The 21,886-nt window shown below is 39.1% G+C and overlaps 2 protein-coding genes and 1 pseudogene across 4 annotated transcripts in view; 1 reads left to right on the top strand and 2 right to left on the bottom strand.

The window, feature by feature from the left end:
• LOC113664898 (sulfotransferase 1C2) overlaps positions 1–1,333 on the bottom strand; it is a 6,917-nt gene extending 5,584 nt beyond the window's left edge. The window contains exon 1 of one of the 2 annotated variants that reach the window (XM_089197584.1): positions 931–1,333. The gene's annotated coding sequence lies outside the window, so the exon portion shown is untranslated. The remainder of the gene's footprint in view (positions 1–930) is intronic. The other variant, XM_089197585.1, reaches the window with a different exon arrangement.
• A 2,657-nt stretch (positions 1,334–3,990) lies between these two features.
• On the bottom strand, positions 3,991–11,907 carry LOC113674715 (uncharacterized; annotated as a pseudogene). The gene is made up of 8 exons (XR_016182404.1): positions 11,730–11,907; positions 10,969–11,108; positions 10,418–10,528; positions 10,003–10,131; positions 8,605–9,322; positions 7,633–7,877; positions 7,142–7,317; positions 3,991–6,043 (listed from the first exon to the last, which is right to left on the bottom strand). The product of XR_016182404.1 is annotated as an uncharacterized LOC113674715 (transcript).
• A 934-nt stretch (positions 11,908–12,841) lies between these two features.
• Positions 12,842–20,164, top strand: LOC113664895 (sulfotransferase 1C3). Its single transcript, XM_027180514.2, is given in 6 exon segments — positions 12,842–12,974; positions 16,973–17,196; positions 18,093–18,312; positions 18,314–18,435; positions 18,849–18,943; positions 19,567–20,164. Coding segments are annotated over 5 exon segments (897 nt in total). The 5' UTR covers positions 12,842–12,974; positions 16,973–17,018; the 3' UTR covers positions 19,849–20,164.
• The last annotated feature ends 1,722 nt before the right edge of the window (positions 20,165–21,886 follow it).

Genomic DNA, 21,886 nt, shown 5'->3' on the forward strand with positions numbered 1-21,886 from the left:
AACTGTTGCAACATCGATCCAAGGCTCGCATTTGATTGGCCTTTCTATGAGTTTCTTTGATTATTGACCAATCATAATGTCTGGTTTGTTACTTCTTTGCACTGAATTAACCCTCTGCTGCACTGAATTACCTGAAGACTGCATTTATCCTAACCGATCAGAATCGAGTCATTTTTTCACGTATATTATCAAAAGGATAATAAACACAATGGCCTCCATTTGACGCAAAAATACGCTCCTTTATTTGTCCTTGGACAATGTCTGTTCCTCGAAGCTCACAGATTTCTTTGAGCTTCGCTCTCGGATAGCTGTTCGCTTCTCGGAACGAATATGATCAAACGCAGACAAATAACCAAGCCTATTACACAGCTTGAAGCCGCTGAGGGTAATACAGAGCAAATCCTGTGTTCTTATTGGCTACCCGAGCGGGCAAGATGAGCCACCTTGGATCCCGCTTGAGATAAACATTGTAAGGACAGCGTGGAGTAAACTAACAAATTCTGTAATTTGTTAGACATTATCGGTGATACGACGCAAAATCGGCAGAAGACAATCAAAACAGAGAAAACATGAACGATTCTCATGAGTTTATTGTGCTTCAAACACATTTGGCTTTCTTTCCCGTCTCTCGGAATAACGCATATGGATACATACATTGATTTAATACTGATTTATGTATTTAAACTACCTTATCAACTGCCAAGATACATGTCTATATCGTGTCAACTACTGAGGGGTCTTTCAGGCCTAGACATTCTTTCCATACAAGATCTTTACTTGCTATAAAGGACCATAGAGGGCATGGAAATACTCTACAAGATCCTTGAAGAGTCGACTTCTTAGGGCCGGTGAGTGACAATGCAGTTGCATACGTAAATTAACAGAGACTGATAAATATCTGAGGCTGGAAGAATCATTGTTAAATCATACCTGTTCCCCGGAGAGTGGTGGTGTCTTCCCTTTTAATAACCACGAGAGGAAGAGGAGCAAAATTTGACTGTACTTCCGTGCAATCTACAAAGCGACTCGATCCTGTCAATTGATATGCGATTTCGTAACGCGCCTCTTGAAAATCCTATCAGCAACAGTGTTCCACAAGCGATTCTTTTCCTTGCAAGCTTTTAGAAGCGAAGCCTATCGTGCGAGGGACGAAGTGCCAGAACTAATAAAGACAAACTAGAAGTCATAGCTAGGATAGCTTTCTATTCCGTTTACGTGGAACAAGTGAGTTGAGCGTGACTAGTTGACGTAAAATGGGAGGTAAAAAAGAGAGCAAAACATTTAAGAATGGGAGAGGGGTGTGACTAACTTCCCTTTCCGTTCAAAAGAAAGTAGTGCAGTAAGACTGAGCCCCTCCCTCCCCCCCCCCTTCTTACCCCATTGAGGTGTCATTAATCTTAGTGTATGACCAGGATTTACATTAAAAGGGAGCAATATACAACAATGAAGTACTGATATGAAAACTGAAATTGATTAAAAATTAAAATTACATTTTGGTGTTTCGTTCGTGATAATCGTCCTTACTGGAACGTTTCACAGATTTCCAGTTTAATTTGAGATAGTTAAGTGTACGTGATATCATTCGCCCATTGGGACGACATGAAGATTGATTGCTAATTAAGATAAGGAATGTCATTGGTTACACCTCTATGAAATTAAAATTTGACGCCTAAAAATCACTCAGCCGTGCAAGGCCAAACTCTAAGGCTGTCTGTATTCCAAAGAACTAAGCAAGCGCCTCACTGCATGAGCTCCTCGCGGCGCGCTAACACTGCTTTTTTTCCGTTTACACCACAAGTAAACAAGGAGCAACAAAAGCTTTTTTCAAAGAGGTCTCGAAGCTTAGACAGTATCCCTCCCACTGGAGTATGACTTGAGCAGCGCGTCAAAAGAGCAGTGTTCTAAGAAGGCTACGTATGGGGCCAAACCCTCCTTTGTCAGAAAGTGCTTCCACAACTCATGGTCACCATTCTGGAAAGCTCTACCGCAAGCAAAGGAATCTTGTCACGAATATATTCAATGTGGATGCAGAGCCTCATGTAGAGGACGATGCTATTGCTTAAATGCTAATTTGGCATGCACTGGTTTGTGCAACTGTGGCGGCAACTGCCAACAGCCATAAATATTTACAACGGTGTCTCCAACGACTAGAGTAGATCGACTAAGAATTAGGCATTATATCAGTCGTTTGTTGAATTTTGGTTAGATAGGAGAACATTTTAGGATTTCACCTAAAGCGCCGTTTAAGAGAAATTTAGCTGAACAATTTACCACAGGTATCGCAAGTCTGTTAACCAAAGCTTATTTATAAAAGCTGGTTAATTTTTACTAAAGTAACGGAAGAGAATGTCAAATCAGCCAAAGACATAAGTTTTATGTTTCTAAGGTAAACACAAAGATCTGTCTTTTAGCTTTTGTCGCAAATTTCTCCAAGCAGTGTTGTTAAAGAGGATTTTTTAATCTTAGCCTCGTTTCCATGTTAGCGAATTTCTTACATGCATGGTACTCGTCACGAGAAGTTAATTTGGATTGGCCCTATATCAGAAAATGTTAGTCTTAGGGTCATAAGAGTTGTGGCAAAGTTTCATGCTTTTATCATTAATTTAAACAATTCAATGTTTTTTTGGTCGCTAACAGTTGGACTAGAATGTTGAATTTCACATGTAGTGTCACGTGACTTTTGATGTAAACAAACCGCGAAAGTCAGTCATCAAGTCGGTCAACCACTACCCGTGTACGAAATTCGGCTTCGGCACGTAAATAATTTCTACTGTCGTGAAGCGTTTCGATGCTCAAAATCCATTTTTTTTATATATGTTTGATTATTTATCAAGCGAGTTGATATTTGGCGACCGCTAGAGTAGATGCGAGGAATGTAGCAAGAAGCGTTCTGGTGTCACAGCGGATTTGGACAAAAGCATCGTTTGCATCATATTTGGTAACTAATTCTATTTGCAAGCTTTTTGTCGATGTTTCAGAATTTCTACTTGGGCTACTTGAGGTTACAAAACTCGCTAAACAAATCGACACAATACAAAATTCCGTGTGGGGAAACAAGGCTTGCTCACGTTCTACAGCGATTCGTGAGCACAAATTTCCTGTTAAAGGCGGGATTACTTGAAATCTACGCGCTTAACTCCCTGATAATACCTGATCAGATACATCACTATATGCGCGCAGAACCAGTTTGATTATTCCATGCTGGAACGCTTCCTGCTACATTCTTCGTGGTAACAAAATATCAACTCGCTTGATTAATGATAATACATATGATACAAAAAAAATATCTCAATTTTGAGCATAGAAATGCTTTACGATAGTGGAAATTATTTACAATAAAATGCCGAAGCCGAAGTTCGTACACAGGTAGTGGAGGGTTGACTCAAAGTCCGAACTTTCGCGGTTTGTTTACATCAAAAGTGACCAGACACTACACGTGAAATCTAAAGCCTGAAAGGTGAATTATGTCATTATTTACTGAGCTTGGGCTTTTTTATCCTCATTTAAGAAAAAGGATTTTTTTATCAAGCAGTTTCAGTTGTAATGATCTCAACGTGTTGAATGCGAGTCTTTTTGGGCACAAAAAAAACCCTCTCGTAACATACGAAAATCACTATATAACATCGTCCTAAACCAGATGAGCCCATGACATATCAGCGGCATCTTGTATGAGTCCATGAGTATCCGCAGTTTACAATGTGACTTCCGCTTTTTCTTGTTGACGCGTACTCACAGTGTACTCGAGTGTTAGGAAGTTCGCGTAGTGCGTCTGAGCCAGTTTCTGCCAGATTTGAACAGAAAAACAGGTCCTTTGTTGGACTGTAATGATACTTTGATGGCGCTGTTAACGAAATGTTTGGCCGGTTCGTAAGTTGTCAACCTGGTTTCGGTCGATCTGATTAATTGCCAACACCTCTTGAAAATCCTACACACCATCGACCTAAGCCTCATAGCTGCCAAGTGAGCAGAAGAACAATGACATCAAAATACTCGAGAAAGATAAGTATTAATTTTAATTGCATTTGTGTTAAACTTATATGTACAGAAATTTCTGAAGAGGTACTTAATCAGAAGTTTATCTCATGATAAGCCTTCAAACTTGTATTAAATAAATTGATGTACATATTTCACAATTTTAAGATGATTGTGTGATGACAATACACCGACGGTCAACATTCGAATATTCAGCTTTAGCTTCCTCCTAAATGTTAAGTATTTCAATTTGAACTTGTAGAATATAACCTATGGATTAAATGTGGGTCTATAAGTATCATCCATGAAATTCTTACAGGCAATTTTCATCATGATATTAAAGCACCCCAAACTCAAGAACAAGGAAAAATAAGTTACGCAGAAAACTGAGTTAGGCAGAAAACTGACGGAGAAATTCATAGTTTTCATAATTTTGAATTCATTCATAATTTTGAATTACAAATCATTCAGACCATAGCCACATATAGACTTTAAGATTGTCACTGCTTTTCTTTTGGTGATTGCATGATATGGTACCCGTCTTGATGTTCTTGGGAAAGGAACCATATCATGCAAGTCCAGGCAGTTGATGTAGTGTTTGCGCATTTTGTCTTGGTCATATGACTGCGCTGTGGGGTCTAGGCCATGGCATAAATCTGTAGCAAATGCCAGTGCAAACAAGCCATAGTCATTTGAATTTGTTTGCTTTTGCACTCTTTCATTAGAAAAAGTGACTGTAGAACCAGTATACAATAGCATGCGACATGAATGATCAATGGCAACCGCGCTTACATTTTGATATGAGCTGTCATACACCTTGACAGTTCCAGGACTAGTAGCTATTGTGCTCAGGCAAACCCAGTGTGAGCCAGTGTTTATGATCTGTACAAACTCACTAATGGCTGGAGTGACTAATGAACCCACAATAACAGGGTCCCTTAGACCATCTACAAGAGGGAATTTTTGTTTTAGGAGGATCTGACCAGCATGTATCTCAGAATCACACAGCCATGTTGTCTTGTTTAAAATGTGATCCTTTGAATCTTCATACAGTGTCAGGGTTGAGGTTGGGTCCTCAGGGTCCTGAAGATGCAACCATGACTTTGGATCAGGAGAGCTGTCAGCAATAACTAAGACAGGAATTTGCTGGTTGTTTTCTTTTGTAATGCCAAATGATAGGTTAGTAGAAGTTGTATCTTGCATTGAGTCATCACATATACCTGTGTTGATGGAGATAGTTGTGCTTTTGAGTGAGTGAGTGGCATTTTCTTTGATGAAGGGATGAGTATCTTGTTCAGCAGAGGTCTCCTTATTAATGGCTATTGCTTTCAGTGTGTCACTCTTTTTTCCAGGGTCCTGTGGATGCAACCATGACTTTGGATCAGGACAGATATCATCAGTTAATGAGACAGGAATTAGCTGGTCACATTCTTTTGCAGTAGATAATATGGTAGTGGAAGTTGTCTTTTGCATTTTTGGTTCATCACATGTACCTGAGGTGATGGGGATAGTTGTATTTTGTGGTAAGGGTGTGATATTTTCGTTAAAGAAGGGTTGGGTATCTTGTTCAGAAGTGGACGTCATCTTCAGGGTGTCATCCTTTTCTTCTTTTTCTCTTTTAATGAAAATCTCTTTTGGATTATTGGCAAGATTATGACAGATATTGAAACTTTTTTTCTGAGACTGTGGCAGAGTGGCTGGTTTCTTTGGCTGGCAAGGTAACTGAATAGGATGACTGTTTTTTCTTTTAAGTCTCAATCGGAGCAGCAAATGAGCATACTTTTTTTTTTGGCACTGAGGACCTGTTTCAAGTGGTGCCTTTTTCGGTTTTGCCATGATGTTTTTCTTTGGCTGAGTCACCTCCATGAAGATACCATTTTCTGATGGCACAAGGGGATGGAAGTTCCCCAGTGCCTTCTGAAGGTCTTGCTTAAGTGATTCTAGGGCTCCACCATCAGCACAAAGGTAGGTGAGATCTCGAATTTCTTTCAACAACTCTCTGCAACATCTTCCTTCATTCTGCACGCTTACTGACTGTTTGGAGCTCTTCCCAGCAACCTCTGCTTTTTTTCTGAATCTTCATGTGCTACAGGACTCTTTGTACTTAATGTACATTTACTGCTATATTCTGTTGATCCTTTTTCTTTCTCTTTTTGGGTTGAATCCTGCATTATGGTACAATCAGTGCAGGAACATCCCTCGGAAGATAAAGGTGGAACTACATTCGGATCAATCTGGAAATAGGGGCTTGAACTGTAGTAAGGAGACATTGCTTCCCATCCCCATTCTGGAAAATGTTTGTAGATAGCCACAAAATGCTTGCATGGCCAGTGATGTCTTTGCCAGTCAGGACAAGTGCAGGAAGGCATGTTGCTGCAATCACCAAAGTGCACATGGTATGAAATCTTATTGTCACTTTGGCTTTTAACAAGGAACAGGCCATCTCCTTCTTGAGAGATGTCTTCTTTTGTTATTGATTGTGCATGTGTAAGGCGTTGACAGCAGTGGGTAATAAACTGTCTTGGTCGATTGTGTAACCACCTTGGAAGATGTGAATTGTACTGGCGATTAAAGCACTTGAGTTACACATGTTATTTTCAGCATACCTAGGGAAGGAAATTATAATCCAGGTGATGTTATCAACAGAAGGTATGACTTGGTATTTTATTACTGACTAGTTCATACCACACAAGGAATGTGGCACTCATCTGATAAAATAGCCAAATGGGAAGTTATGTTGATTTTATATTACATCATACATGCATATGTATTGGAAGAAATGATACAATCTTCATAATTTAAGTATCATGTTTTATTTGCAAGAACATTAGAGAGATTTCTATTTAAATGGTAGTAAGCTTCAATAAGCTTTATTATTTGAACTCAATAGTATTGGGATCAGGAAGACAAATTACAAATAAAACAATATTCTAAATTATGAGTTGCAGTTGTTTGCAGTGCTATTGTTGTTGTTGCTTTTGCTATGCTTTGGTCACCTTGTGTGACCCAGAGTAAGCATGACACCTTTATACATCCTTCTCACTTGTAGAACAAAAACTTTCATATATCTACATTCTCTGAAAACACCTTAGGCCTAAAATCATAGTCATGTGATATCAATATGTAACACACTGAGATCTAAGGTCAAGATGAGCTTTTGATTCCTTACCTTCTGTACTCATTTGGCAGAAATTATGTCACTAAAACTGTGATGACACCACTTAAGGTCTTGTCTCTATTGTCTGCAAGAAATTGGTGCTTATATGTCCTATTCTGTCTTTCCACACCATTGGTAGTGTTCACTTTCACATTGAAGCGGTCCTTCCTGTATGCCCAAACCCAGCGCTGCCAATAGAAACAAAGTGTCCAAGTAAACTTCATGAATATAAACTGCATGTAATCTGATTTTCATCTTGTGGATCTCCGATCCTTGTAAGAGCATCTTGGACCCATCTCAGACTCATGCTGAATGATTAATGGCCCAAAATGACATCATCCAAGGGGATGGCCTGTTTGATGTTTAAAGTCAGAGCGACAAGGATTCTAAGTGAACATGATAAGATGTGTGTAATTTTTAAGCCAAAAATCTTGAATTGTTGCTGGATAATTTATAAGGGATAATTCTACAATTATTATAATATATGCAAGGGATACACTTGCCTGTCTTTCGGGAAGCCATGTTGTGTTCATCCACTTTTGGAGTCTTGTATTGGTCCTCCACAGTTCACTGTCTTGAAGATCTCTAAGTGCTAAATTGAAGTCCCCTTCTGTGGAAGTTCTTGCAAGGTTTCGCAAACTGTTCAGGAGGTTGTCTTTCTTGTCTTTGTTAATGCCATTCTTTGAGTTGTTGATCCACCGTACCCATGCTTGTTCTCGATGGAAATCACAAATATACACAAGACAGCCTGGAACAGTTATAAAACTGAGTTGTAAAATCTCTCTGATAAGAGAATACATGCTGCCAACCACTTCAGCTAACACAAGGCCTATTGTATGCTAAAAATTAAACTACCAACAAAGGGTGCCTAGTATGACCTGTGAGCCATAGAGTGAAATAATAATACTATTACTACTACTACTACTACTAAAAATAATACTTATAATGCTAGTAATAATAATAATAATAGTAATTTATTACTATCATTATTGTTGTAATAGTAACATTGATTTTTTCCAGGAATCTAAAATACACATTGACCCTTTTGCTTCCAAGATTTCAATGTTAATTATCCTTACCATCATCTACACATTTCTTATTTTTTAATTGATTCTAAAGGATTTCCAAAACTTTCTAGGACCAGAAGCCTTTTTCCAGGACTTTCCAGTTGTGCAAATGCCAAAATAAAATTCTAGGACTTTCCAGGTTTTCCAGGACAAGTATGAACACTGTTGATATTTTCATGAAATTAAAGTAATGATTTTGGAATGTCTGGAGAATTACTGGTAATTGGCAATAATTTATTGTCATTATTTTCAGGTTAGTCCTGTAAGAAATAATTTTTTCTTTTTTGGGGGGGGGGGAGGGGGGGGGGAAGAACTTATTCCTAATAAGTATTGCCTCTCTATATTTCCCACTTGAAATAAAGAAAATGGTTATTATCAATATTTACCAGTATATGTTTACATGCTTACTTGGAAACAGCCTTTCAATGGCATTGATCTCAGCCTCACTGAAGTCCACCATAAAGAAATCAGGGTTCCATGTTGGGTTCCAGTCCTTAATGAGCTGTAGAGCTTCATTAATGGCATCTGCATTTTCCAGCAGAACCACAAAAGAAGCAACAACACAGTAATCTACATTGGTTTTCACACACAGAAAGAATGTGGGGAGGGCATAGCGTGAAGTTTTGTATGTTGCATCCAGTAGGCAAATTTCACCACCATACTTAAAAAGCAGCTCTCTTTGCCACTTCGTCTGGTGAACAAGGAGGAGGTTGTTGGATGGATCACCTATACTTATTTTAATTACATCAGTGCTGTCTTCTTCCTTCAGTGACTGTGGTTGTTGATAGGACTCACTATCACTTGTAAGGCAGTAAGGCCTGAAAAAGAAATTATCATCTGGGCTTTCTTCTTTCCACTTCTTGATTTTTAAGTCAAGGTTTTCTTGATCAATTTGTGAATGTCTGCACACCACTGTGGCACGATACATGTGGTTCCTGACATCCATGGTTGTTGGGAAGAACCGTCTGTTGGTTAGATCTGGAGGCTGTTGGCCTGTGAAAAGTTCCTTCTTTACATAATGATGCAGGTGCCGTTGCATTTCAGAAACACAATTAACACCACTTCCAACAAGCTCATGAATTTTTTTAACCAGTGTCTCATCAATAGGCTGAAGTAGCCCAGCAGTCTGATTACACAACAAGAAAGAAAGAATAATTGCTTTATTATTTATTCATTTAAAAAATTACACAACCTCATCCCCAGGTTTTCTTGGTCAACGGTTCAATAATCTGGAGCCAGCTGCTTTTGATGTCATTGGTTCAATATGAGAAAATTTTTTCCAAATTTGGTCAACAGCAGCTGGCTATGATGAAATATGTGAGTGGTTTTAACCTTTCAGAAACAGGGAAATATTTTGAATTAATAATAATGCAAATTATACCAACATTACTATCGGCAGTCCTCTGGTAGGGCTTTTCAGTAATAGTTACAGAATGTTATAATTACAGAGTACTGAACACTGTATTTTTTAAGAAAATCCATTTAAAAAGTCCATGACAGCATTCCATTAAAACAGTGCCAGTGGAAATCCCTCTCCGATAAAATTGTGATATTATAGTCTTGACATTGAGTTTGAGGAATGAGTGCCAGTGTAGCTAAAAGAAGCTCTACATGTAGTACATTTTATTGGTCTTTTGTTGTGATGTATAATCTTTATTCATTCTTTATATATATTCGACATGACAGTGGAAGCAGCACAGTCTACAGTAGACTGATGATCTGTGTGAAGTTAAGTCACCTTAAATTCCCCACCAAACTTCAGTTTCCTGATTCCAAAAAAAACTTAATTGATGGCCAAGTACTTACCCTCCCCATGGGGTGAAATAAGTGATCCGTAGGTTTAGGAAGTAATATGTAAATACACTCCTCTGTAGCTATTGTTTGCTTCTTTTCTGACTCTAGGGATGTTCTCAGAAATTTTGACATTGTTCCCTTCTACTCTTTGTGTTCTCTGAAATCTAACAATACAATGTTTTAATTAAAATAATATTCGAAAAATTGGTTTCTAAAATATTCACTCTGTTTCCATTACAGGTAAATTTGTTTCAATTCTGCACAACGAAATGTCCAGGTTATCTTATCATATGTCCACTTCACCTACATGTAACACAAGGCCCATTAGGATTAAGCACCCTTTACTAGGCTAGTGATCATTCATGTTAATGCTAGTGCCCCCTGAACCCTTATTCAATAATTAAAATAAACTGACCTTATTTTCAGGATACTTGATTATTTTCCTTAGGTGGATCTTTGCTGGACAGTCACATTTCTTCGTATCCTGTACCATAAAGCGCTGTTTGGTGTTGTTATAGTAGTGATCAGCATTCTCCTTCTGAAACCAAATAGATTTATTGGATTGTTAGATAGAGCAGTCATATGGGAATAGTCAAGTTATCAATAAACTTAGAAGTAATGAAAAGTATCCTTTAAAATAGTACTTGATTCCTACCTTGTAAACTGCAGTCACAGTGGTCCTTTTTTGCAACTTTGCTTATTTTAACAAATAAAATGTGATATGTCCTTTTACTTGCAAGTGGTAAAAAAGAAAACATTATTGCCTGCTATATATTAGCCCTGAGGAAGAGGTGAGTGCTCACCAACTTGCTTAGAAAAATCAGTTGGGACTTACCACCTTGTTAGCTTAAGAGCAAATAGGTGAAGGTAAATCAATAACTATGTAATGCCCTACATATGATATCCTCTTTGGGAGTCCTTAAGTAATAATATCATCTTGTTTACATTCTTATTTAGTTAATTATTATGCATGCTTACATCTTTTTGTAGTCTCTTTTGAGCCTCCTTCCTTTTGAGTGCCTTATTTCTGTCTGGCCCATTTTGGCATTCTAAAACTTTGACCCCCACAATTTGGAATGGGATGCCATCAAAACTTAGTCTGCATCCTGTGACATCTCCTGTGAGTCAGCCCATTGTAAACGGTGGTTCTTAGCATTTTTATCTGCATTTTCATCTGCATTTTCTTTTATGTGAGAAGAGGAACCAAGCTAAGTTAGCAATACGATACATGTACACAAACACATACGTACATATGTACACATGGGTCCTTAAAATGGAGGGCCTGAAAATCAAGCCTGCCCCACCCAGATGTAGCCCAAGGACTGGTGTAATGGATGGGGATGCTGGCAGCTGTGTGTCAATAGCACTGAGTAGGGTTTTGACACTTTAAGCTTGATCTTAATTAATTAAGCATTTCTTGCCAACTCTTGCTGCAGGCTCACAGTAAATTGACACTTGAAGCTAAGTTGAATTTTAATTACATGTTAATTTTGAAAGTCTAACTGACCAGGGTAAACCGAAGAATAATGATGTGTACATGTATTCTTAAGATATCAATAATTATTGGAAAAAAGTTAAATCCCTTTTTTTATTTTGATTTATCTATATTTCATGTTAATAACACGATCTCACACGCCCCTGGCTTTAAATACCTATAGTGTCTAAATAAAGTTATACTTCACTTTACTTTACTGTCAGTATGGTTTATTTTGTAAATCTTTACATGTGAGTTTACTTACCCAGCCTACTGCAATTTGAAAATCCTCCTGTTTGTTTAAATACAGTGAAGTGTGTCGTCGTAGCTATCTCGTACTGTTTTATGAGCTCGTCAGCGCTGCTTTCATCGTTAACATACCCGGAATAAGGGTCAAACTGTACGGTCCATCTTGAAGCCCAAGGTGTACTGTTATCAGCCATGTTTGTTCTTCTACCAAACATTTAGATTTCCCGCCAATATTTACCCGCGAGCCGCAAAACATAAATGCATGAGTGTTAAATATTAACTGGACCACCCCTTGGTAAATATATTTATTAGTAGCAAATAAGATGTTGAACAAAAACCAAGAGATCATGGTCAAATAAAACGTAAAGATAATTTATTACAAACAGAAAAGAACTGTATGTTTGTTCCAATCGAAAGATTTTACAGTGCAAAGTTATGCAAATGATCTTTGACCTGAATCTGCTTTTGGTCGATGATAGCGAGGTCAGAGGATAACATCGACCGAAACTATTAGGCCGGTCATATTTAAGTGTCGATCCTCCTTTTAACGCCTTTACAACAGGCTAGATTTTTTCTTAAATATGTGATCTAGACAGAAATTAGTTTGTACAAGTTATGGGACGAATACTTTCGCAATAAAATATTGAAGAATACGACGCTTTATCGTCAGTCACACAGGTCACGGTCTCTTGATTCGCCGGAAACGAGCAGAAAAATAGAAGACTCTCGCTACGATTCCACTGACGTGTCATGGGCTCATCTGGTTTGGGACGATGATATGTATTGCCCTAGGGGTGTTGTCAATTAATCAGATCGACCGAAACCAGGTCGACAACTTACGAACCAGCCAAACATTTCGTTAACAGCGCCATCGATCAAAATGTCATTACACTCCAACAAAAGACCCGCTTTTCTGTTCAAATCTGCCAGAAACTGGCTCAAACGCACTTCCTATTCCATGAGTACACTGTAAAATACGCTTTAACAAGAATAAGCGGAAGTCACATTGTAAACTGCGGATACTCATACAAGATGCCGCTGATATGTCGTGGGCTCATCTGGTTTAGGATTTCTGTAAATAGGATTTGAGCAGGCAAAGTTTTGATTGGCGCAAATTAACAATAGCAAGTTTAACGCGTAACACCGGCTGTTACCCTAGTCTAGGTTCTCTAGTTCAAGACAAGGAGTCCGGCAACTCGCTAACTGCGTCTTGAGCGAGGACACTTAAGAAGAGACTTCCACACTGAAAACAGGGCTTAAGGTAGGAATCTCGTAGGAATCTATGCAATTAATATCGGAGAAATTAGCGTACTCTTTGCATTGCTAATAACGAACGGTAAGCATTCTCACCCGATGATTTTGCCATCCATTAGTTTCCAAGGCTTTGTTTTGGAAGCAATTTGATGAAAAAGCCTACCGTATTTTCACATTTCGATAGGAAGGGAGGTATGCTCGATCGAGTTTGGGTGCGAGTTAGACCACGAGTTTAGTTAAATTTTAAATTTCTGCCTTCAAAGTTTAGCTCCGACCAGGATATCTTAAAAATGACTTTCCTTAAATACGGGTGGCTCCTCTAACATTTCGTCCGGCCTCTTAGAAAACTAAGACCCCTTACTCCGACTTACTTGTGCTACTTCAACTTTAGTGTTCTCAACTATTTTATCGCGAAAAAGAGCCGCGAAGAGAACAGAACAAAGCTAAGTCAATGAACTTGTTGACGTTTAACGCGACTCAAACCACAGGCAGCCCAAGCTCACGTCTCGAGAAAAAGCCAACGATAAATTCATGAACGCTTCACGCGTTGTGTGACTCGGTGTTGAGTTACGGGAGGAACCGTTGAAAATTTGAACACGTTATAAGGAATAGTATGGGGAATAGTATGTCGTCTTTTGACATGGATAACAGTGATGGTAAAGCAAGCTTAAAACGGCAGAAATCGCCAGAAACTACGACGGATACACAGGGCACGAGTAAGTTTTTATTGATTTTACGTGTAAAATATTCATATTTCGAAATATTTATCGTTCTAAATTGACCATATTTCGTTCCCCATACTATTCCTTATAACGTGTTAAAATTTTCAACGGTTCCTCCCGTAACTCAACACCGAGTCACACAACGCGTGAAGCGTTCATGAATTTATCGTTGGCTTTTTCTCGAGACGTGAGCTTGGGCCGCCTGTGCTCAAACAATCCTTGACCTTGAGTGAATACTGAAGTGGATCTTTCGCAATTTGTGGTAAATGATGAACCATTTCCACGAATAACACCGCCCTCAAAGCTTTTGCTTGTGGGATTCTTTTAGCAATACATTTTTTCGGAGTATTCGATCTTTGTGGCATGACGCTAACATGGCCTAATATTTGAAGTTATTTCAAAGGTAACACGCAAAGTATTACGCAACACACATTAATTCTTAGGGCCTGTTCACATGGATGTGGGGGGACCCCAAGTAGGTGGACCCCAAGTAGGTGAGATAACCCGCCTAGCCGAGGTCGATAAAAGCCCACATTTAGGACCTCTTTACATGGAGGTGGGAGACCCCAGGTAGGTGAGGTTACCCATCTAGGTGGGGAAACCCACCTGTCCATATAATCTCTTATTTTATTCTGATCACGTTTACGTTATGGGTAGGGTGACCCGCTTAGGTGGGTTGCTCGGTCTGCTGGGTAGAGTAACCCTGTCAGCCGGGCTGACAATTTGCCATGTAAACGTCTCCAAGTGGGGTAACCCGCTTAGAAAGGGTCGCGTTCATGTTACAAAAAGATCAAATGAGCCAAACGATAACGAAACACGAGTGTGTTAAAACTTTTTACATTTTTTAGCCTTCCCATGCAGAACTAAAACGTTAAAATACCATTTTTACGTCCTCTTAGCCATGAAACCTCCACAGCGATTTAGTCACGTTTTTACTTTGAACTTAACGCTACATTCGCATGCTATGCCGTAGTGAAAACATTGTACCGTCAGAAACGGTTAACGCATCGAGCTATTGGCGAAAATATATTAGTTTTTTTGGCAACGTTTTACCACACGTCGCCGTTAAATTCCTTAATTACAAGTGCGATAACAACCTCGAGGAATTTCACCCCGCTGGGTATCCCGAGGTTGTAAGATTAGGGCCTGTTTACATGGAGGTGAGGGACCCCAGGGAGGTGAGGTAACCCGCCTAGCCGTGGTCGAAAAACGAAACGCGTTTAGATACTTTTATCTTACAACCCTGGGGTGCTGGGGTGAGGTTTCTTGAGGTTGTTGTTGCGCTAGCAATTAGGGAGTTTGAGCATAGTCGTCCCAAGCTCACGTCTCGAGAGAGACGAAAGATTAATTCTTGGACACGTATGTATTTATTCATGAAAGCGTCAAGCGTTGTGTTACGCGGTGTTAGGTTACGCGAGGAACCGTTGACTTAATACGTTATCAGGAATAGTTTAAAACGTGGTCAATTTACAACGCTAAATATTCCGAAATGTGAACATTTTACACTCCTTGTGTGTCCGTTACGGTTTCTGGTGATTTCTGCCATGAGACGGCTAGAAAATGTACAAAGTTTTAAAACATAAGTGTTTCGCTTTTGAGCTTTTGAGCAATGTGTGTTGTGTGATACGTGATGCCCTACCTGACAGACCGGGAAACCCGCCCACGCAGGTCACCCCACCTATCATGTAAACGTGATCAAGATAAAATAAGAAATTATATGGACAGGCGGGTTACCTCACCCACTTGGGGTTCCCCCACCTCCATGTAAACTAGCCCTAAATGTGGGCTTTTTATCGACCTCGGGTTGCCTCACCTACCTGGGGTCCCCCACATCCATATAAACAGGTCCGTGATGTAGTAACTCCCAGTTCCTGTTTACATGGATGTGGGGGACCCCAGTTCTAATCATTTAGTGGTAAAGATCCTATATAGGAAGAATGCCTAATTTTAATTATTCATGTAGAGACAAATCATTTGTAGTTGTAGTAAAGAATCGTGTTAAAAAGCCGAAATGTTACGAATAAACTTCGCTAATTAAAAATTTAAGCAGTTTTTCAAAAGCGTTGACTGTACAAATATTTTTTACTGCTGTAATGACTAACGGAGGCATCGGAAAAGGCATCGAAAAGAATGATATTTACGTTTCGTAACTTGCTGCAATAACCACAAGAGATTTCCTTAAACAGGTATGTAACTGTTCTTTAAGTATTTTGAAGTACATATATGATATAGATCCCGGTTTCCTATCCTGATTATCTTAATTCAGCGATAATTTAAATAGGTAAGAATCACCGTCTTTAAGAGTTACGCTAAATTTCTCCAAAGGCAGTCTCAGGCGATTTGCGGAACATGACCGCTAAGTCTTAAGTACATGTTTTTCTTTTATTTCATTTCAGTTTCTTTGTTTTTTTTTTCATTTTTGTTGTTGTTGTTACTTTTTTATTCATCTCTAACTTGAGGGTCTATGGCTGAGATGGTAAAGCGATATTATAGCTTTCGCTTGCTTTAGTCAGGAGAGGACTTTGCCCAAATTTATTAAATAAAGTAAAAACCCGCATATAAACATCTAGGTTTTTTCAAGTTAGCTTCCATAGGTTCTTATATAAATGGTGTTTACTATGAAATTAGGCTACCTTGGTTCTTAATCACGCTTTTCGTTTTTGTTTAAAAGAAAAAAAAACAACTTGTATTGGTGGGTGTGAGTGTGGGTGTGATACTGCGATGTATCCCAGTCCTATAATGCTCTGCTTTACATGGTTAACTTGTACACACACAGTCGGATATGTCGCACAGCTATGGATGTATTGACAGTAAAGTATTGTGGTCTTATAAAACTGCCGGTGTTACACTGCCACTGGCTAGTTTTTTGGGTTTTTTTTTTTTACCTTTCTGTATCGCATACAGTGCACTGTGTCAAATTTGAACAATGATGTCACTGATGACTTTCCCGAAACCTCCATTGGTTATTACGGCAGTGGAAATATTTCTACAGCGAACACTTTTGAAAAATACTTAACTTTTTACTTAGCGAAGTTTATTGTAAACATTTTGGGCTTAATAGCATAATAATTTACTGCAACCATAAATTATTTGTCTCCACATGAAGAATTTTATAAAGCTATTAAATCGCTGATCACTCATACTTGAGACTGTCCTTCTTCCCGGCTCATCGCTCGTGATGTAGTAACTCCCAATTTTAAAAAATTTCTCAAGTACTCCATTTCATTTCATTTCGCGAACAAAAGCCAATGAAATTTTGTGATCCCTCTTTTTTCTCCATTAGCAAAGACCGACTTTTTTGTTCCAGTTTCCAGCAATTACCTTTGTTTATGGCTACTGAGGACGAAAATTCTATACAGGAGAGATATGGTGAATACCGTAACAGCAAAACTGCGCTGGTGTTAGGTGTAAGAATGCCTCCTTTCTACGTTAAAGGATTTAAAGATTTCATAGAGAATTTTCAGACCAGACACGATGATGTCTTTATCGTCGGTTTCCCAAGATCAGGTGAGTTAATAATCCTCTCTAAAAGTGAAACAAAGACAAAAAATTTCCAAAAATATTTTGTTATGAAGACCAGGCCCACAAGCACCCTACTCTTTTTGGTGAAATGATCACGCGTTTCCTGACACAGCTTTTATCAGATGACTTCAAATTTCCAACTCGTGGACAAAGCATTGAATAGTTTTAAAGAAAAACACGACACTCGTAAGTGGGTCGTAAGTTTAACAAGCATGCTTCTTTTTGTTCATTTATAGTTGCTGCAGTTTTCTCAATGAGTGCCATCATCATGAAAATATTTTCACAATTTACATGCTACTGCACACTATGTTAAACTCACTTTGAGTTGAACATAAGAGTATTCTTGTTTTTCTTTAGATTCGTAGCACCAATTATGGATATTATTAAAATCTATGGGTATTAGATGCTGTTATCGAATAAGCGAATCCTGTGTTCTGATTGGCTATCCAAGCGAGCATGACGGGCTTATCTCGCCCGCTCGGGATCGCCCATCTTCATCCTGCACAATAAAAGATTGCGTGGAGCGGACCTATAAAGTTCGTAATAAAAAAAAAAGCGCAGAGCAAAGAAAGCATTAAACGACTCCTAAGGGTTTATTGAGCTACAAACACAGCTCGATTTCTTTCCCGGCTCTCGAAATAAACAAGTCATTTCTGTTTCTTAGTTTATCGAAAAGTATTTGCTATATAATAAAATCTTTTATTGACCAAGCTTTTGCGGTCCAGATGGCTTGATGTGAGCCTCATTCTCTTTTTGCGTTTTAATGGACCTCGACTCGTCTCTGACGTCTCAGAGCGGCGCAAAAAAATTGAACTCGGTCAATATCCAGCCATCTTGCCCTCACGCTTGATCAATAACGCATTTGTAATGTTCTCTTCCAGGGACGACGTGGCTTCAAGAGGTCACTTGGCAGATCTGCAATGATGGAGAAGTTAGCCAAGTGCCAATTGGTCACCGAGTTCAATTCTTTGACGAGGCGAAATTTCCACATACTACCCAACCAGACATCACCACTCGACCCAGTCCACGCCTCATAAAGACTCACCAGCCATTTCCAACAATTCCCAAAGGAACATGCAAGGAATCAAGATGTAAATACATCTGTTGCGAGGAATCCTCTCGATGCCGTTGTTTCCTTTTATAATTTTGAGAGCAAAATGGCGCCTATGACGGACTATTCAGGGCCATTTGAGTTCTTTGCAGACATGTTCATCAAGGGTCAAGGTTAGTCATCTGGAGATTCAATTCTATTGGTTACTTTTGCGAATGATAAATTTGGTAGTTTCTCTGTGTATCGTATTCGGAGTGTACGAGGCAGAGCCGAATAACGAAATGCGATCACAAGTATGCGGTCAACAACGTGGGCTCCAGCGAGCGAGATTTAAAATTGAGCGAAATTCACGGAAATAAAGGGGCTTGCATTTAAAACCGTGGCATTTTGTTGTCGTTGAAGGCACTTTCCTATTTCCAGTGTTTTTAAGGAGAAAATTAACTTTTGAAAATATTTAGGGGCTCTACATACTTTTAGGAGGTTGCTCTGTAAAAGAGAGTCCTGTTGCTGATCCAATGTAAGAATTTTCCTTTTGTGTTGGGTCATGATACGAGTACTTACCATATCTTCCGTTGCTTGATCATAGTTTATTGGGGATCTTGGGCCGAGCATGTCCTGGGATGGTGGAGACACAGATATGACGAAAACGTTTTGTTTCTCAAATACGAAGACATGAAGAAGGTTTGTGGTCAAGCGAGTTACGATTAAGATAAACACTTCATCAATTTTTTCACCCACCGTTTCAAAAATCTATGTGAACCGCTCGACCTCCATTGTTTTCATCGTTAAAACCATGACCCACTGGAATCATTATTGACGGATCACTTCGCTTTAGCAGATGGGAAGCAACGCTGTTTGTAGCCGTAAAAGGATGTTCGACTTGCTTGGTTTTCCACCCCACGACTAAAAAACATGAAGAAATTTTGGTATTGTGCTCCTATTGTTTTCGTATCAGCTTATTCTCACTCATTTGTGTTCCTTTAAGATTCCTAAGTATTTTAGGAAGCCTCTTAAAACCTTGCACCTAGCATGCAATTTTACAGCAGTGATTGGCCTGGGTCTACCGTGCAAAAATTCTTTCTTAGGCAGACTTTGAACCGGAAATGATAAATTTAATACCAGTTGCAAATATTTCATTTATTATGCCAACTTTGCATGCTATTGCGTATTGGTTGAATGCTCTCGACCAGTTAGATTTTTCATAGCAAGTCTAAGGTATAATGATGTAAATTGACTTCCGTTCCTGAACTTAATTGCAAAAAACTAGTCACGAGTTATGATTGCACTCTTACTTGTTCTCTCAGGACTTACCATCTCAAATACGCCTATTAACTAAGTTTCTGGGCAAGTCCTTAACAGAGGGCATGATCGACCGCATAGCTCAACAGTGCACCTTTGACGCCATGAAAAATAATTCATCGGCTTACTGGATGATGACTCGTGATGGCGAACTACCCAACTTCCTCAGGAAAGGTCAGATTGGAGGCTGGAAAGATTACTTCACTCCTCAGTTGATCCAGAGGTTTGAAAAAGAAGTGCTGAGCAGACTGGATGGTTCTGGGCTCCAATTCGATCTTGGTCAATGATTTATCAATCTCATTTTTTTTCTTCAAAACATTGTATTCAGTTTACTCAGTTCGGCGCGTGTAAAGGGGTTAATTTTTATTATTTTATTTCTTCCATTCTTGTTTTAGATATACAATTAACTGTAATTTTTCACTGTGTGAGTGTTTTTTTCTACGTAGAGCACAGGCGGCCCAAGCTCTAGCTCTGAGATGATCATCTAGCGCGGTAACAATCATGGCAGAATTATAAGAGTTTGTGTGGGAATATTTACGACCGCTCTAAGGAATAAAAAAATACGTCAAATTCTCAATAAAAATACCTCACCTTACTTCCAAAGTCTATCGCTTCTTATCTGACCGTTTACTTTGATGAAAAGAGCCCATTTAAGCGAGTTGTCCATTTCGAGGTTTTCCACGTACATAGGAAAAGCCCAACGCTGAATACTACATTTCCGAACGCCCGATCCAAGAAGCGAAAAATCCCAGTGCAAAATGACCGGGCGGCCACAAATCCGATCCGACGCAGAATCCAAGTACATATACTGTAGTTTCACTTAAATTCACTACAAACTCAATCTTCTCCGTGCAACTGACGCTGAGCCGCAGTTTGCCTCAAAAATTTCCAGTTTAGAGGTTTCTTAAAGCCCGCGTACACACACAACCGTTGAAAACCAGCTTGGTAGCCCTAAATCCTTTTCAAACTGAACCTCGCCAGGGACTACACCGTCAGTCATCATCAATAAATTGTTTTAGAACCACGGGTCCCCTCAGGTCGAATCGACCAAGAGGCCATTGTTTCGATCGGCCAATCGAATTCGCCTCCGGAAGTGTTTGCGATGCGATTAACTCTTTTATCTTGTGGTTTTGGTAGAAAGCTTTCCGTTGCGTACGCGGTTCACGTTGAACCCATTTCACCTTTTCTCCCCAAATGTCGCTGACGATTTTTCCAAGCGTAACTGAATTAAGCTGGCACAGGAAATGTTCCTTCTCTACGTTTGCACGACACAGGATTTCGCTGGCGTCTGCAATGTTATCGGCCTCACGATCGTAGTGAAACAAAACCCTTATAATGAGGAATGAAAATTTCCGTTTGGCGAGCACAGAAGCAAAAGGAAAAGTATACATTCAAAGAATAATCATTTGTTCATTTGGATGTAAAGTGTCCAATTCCATGCGTGAAAATATTGAAATGGATATCCAGCAACAATACTTACCATGATTTCCATTTTAGATACGAGTTGGAATTGATTACGTCCTTGCTGCAACCGTGGAATACACCATTTTTTCCGACGACATTTTTTCCTTTTGAAATTGAAAGAAATTATAGAAATTTACGAGATCAGCTGTGCGGTTTGCAATGATGGTTGAAAATTATTTTGAATTTGTAAACACTTCAGGAGGCGACCTTGTACCTAGTTCCAATACAGCGCGTGAAATTGCGCCTAATTCAGGCGCCAATGCGACTAAATTTTTCACTTTCGTGGCCAAATCCTGAAAATTAGTCTCCAAATTGGCGACTGGAATATTTCATCATAACCTTACCAAGAGATATAGTGAATTAAAAAGATTTGCAAAGAGAAATCCGCGGCAAACTTCCTCGTTAAGTTTGTTTCCAAAACGCAGCACATGCATCTCGATCGATAACTGGATGCTATCTATCACGGATAACTGGACGCTATCTTGGATTTAGATGAGCTTGAACGTTGTATATCATACATCCTAGTGTCCACTTTGTAGCACGTTAGAGATCTTTCCCCTAACTTAATTTTGGAGGGTCTATCTAAAACGTGCGTAAAAAAAGGTTTTGTTTGTCTTTGAAAATGGCGACCAACTTTTTTTGAATTGGCTACCACTTTGAAGAATTTAGGAGCCAAGTGGCTATCAGAAATAAAATTAATTTCACGCCCTGCAAAATGATAAAACGAGTCGCGGCGTCCGAGCCTTCACAGCTCTTATCTTCTAAAAAGAGGGGTCAAGATAGATTTGATGGGATGTAGGATGGGGCTGGATATCTTGGTGGTATATGAGATATGAAATACTTTTAAAGCAAGATTTGGGG

This window comes from Pocillopora damicornis, chromosome 2, assembly GCF_964200805.1.
Source record: "Pocillopora damicornis chromosome 2, jaPocDami1.2, whole genome shotgun sequence".
Classification (NCBI taxonomy): domain Eukaryota; kingdom Metazoa; phylum Cnidaria; class Anthozoa; order Scleractinia; family Pocilloporidae; genus Pocillopora; species Pocillopora damicornis.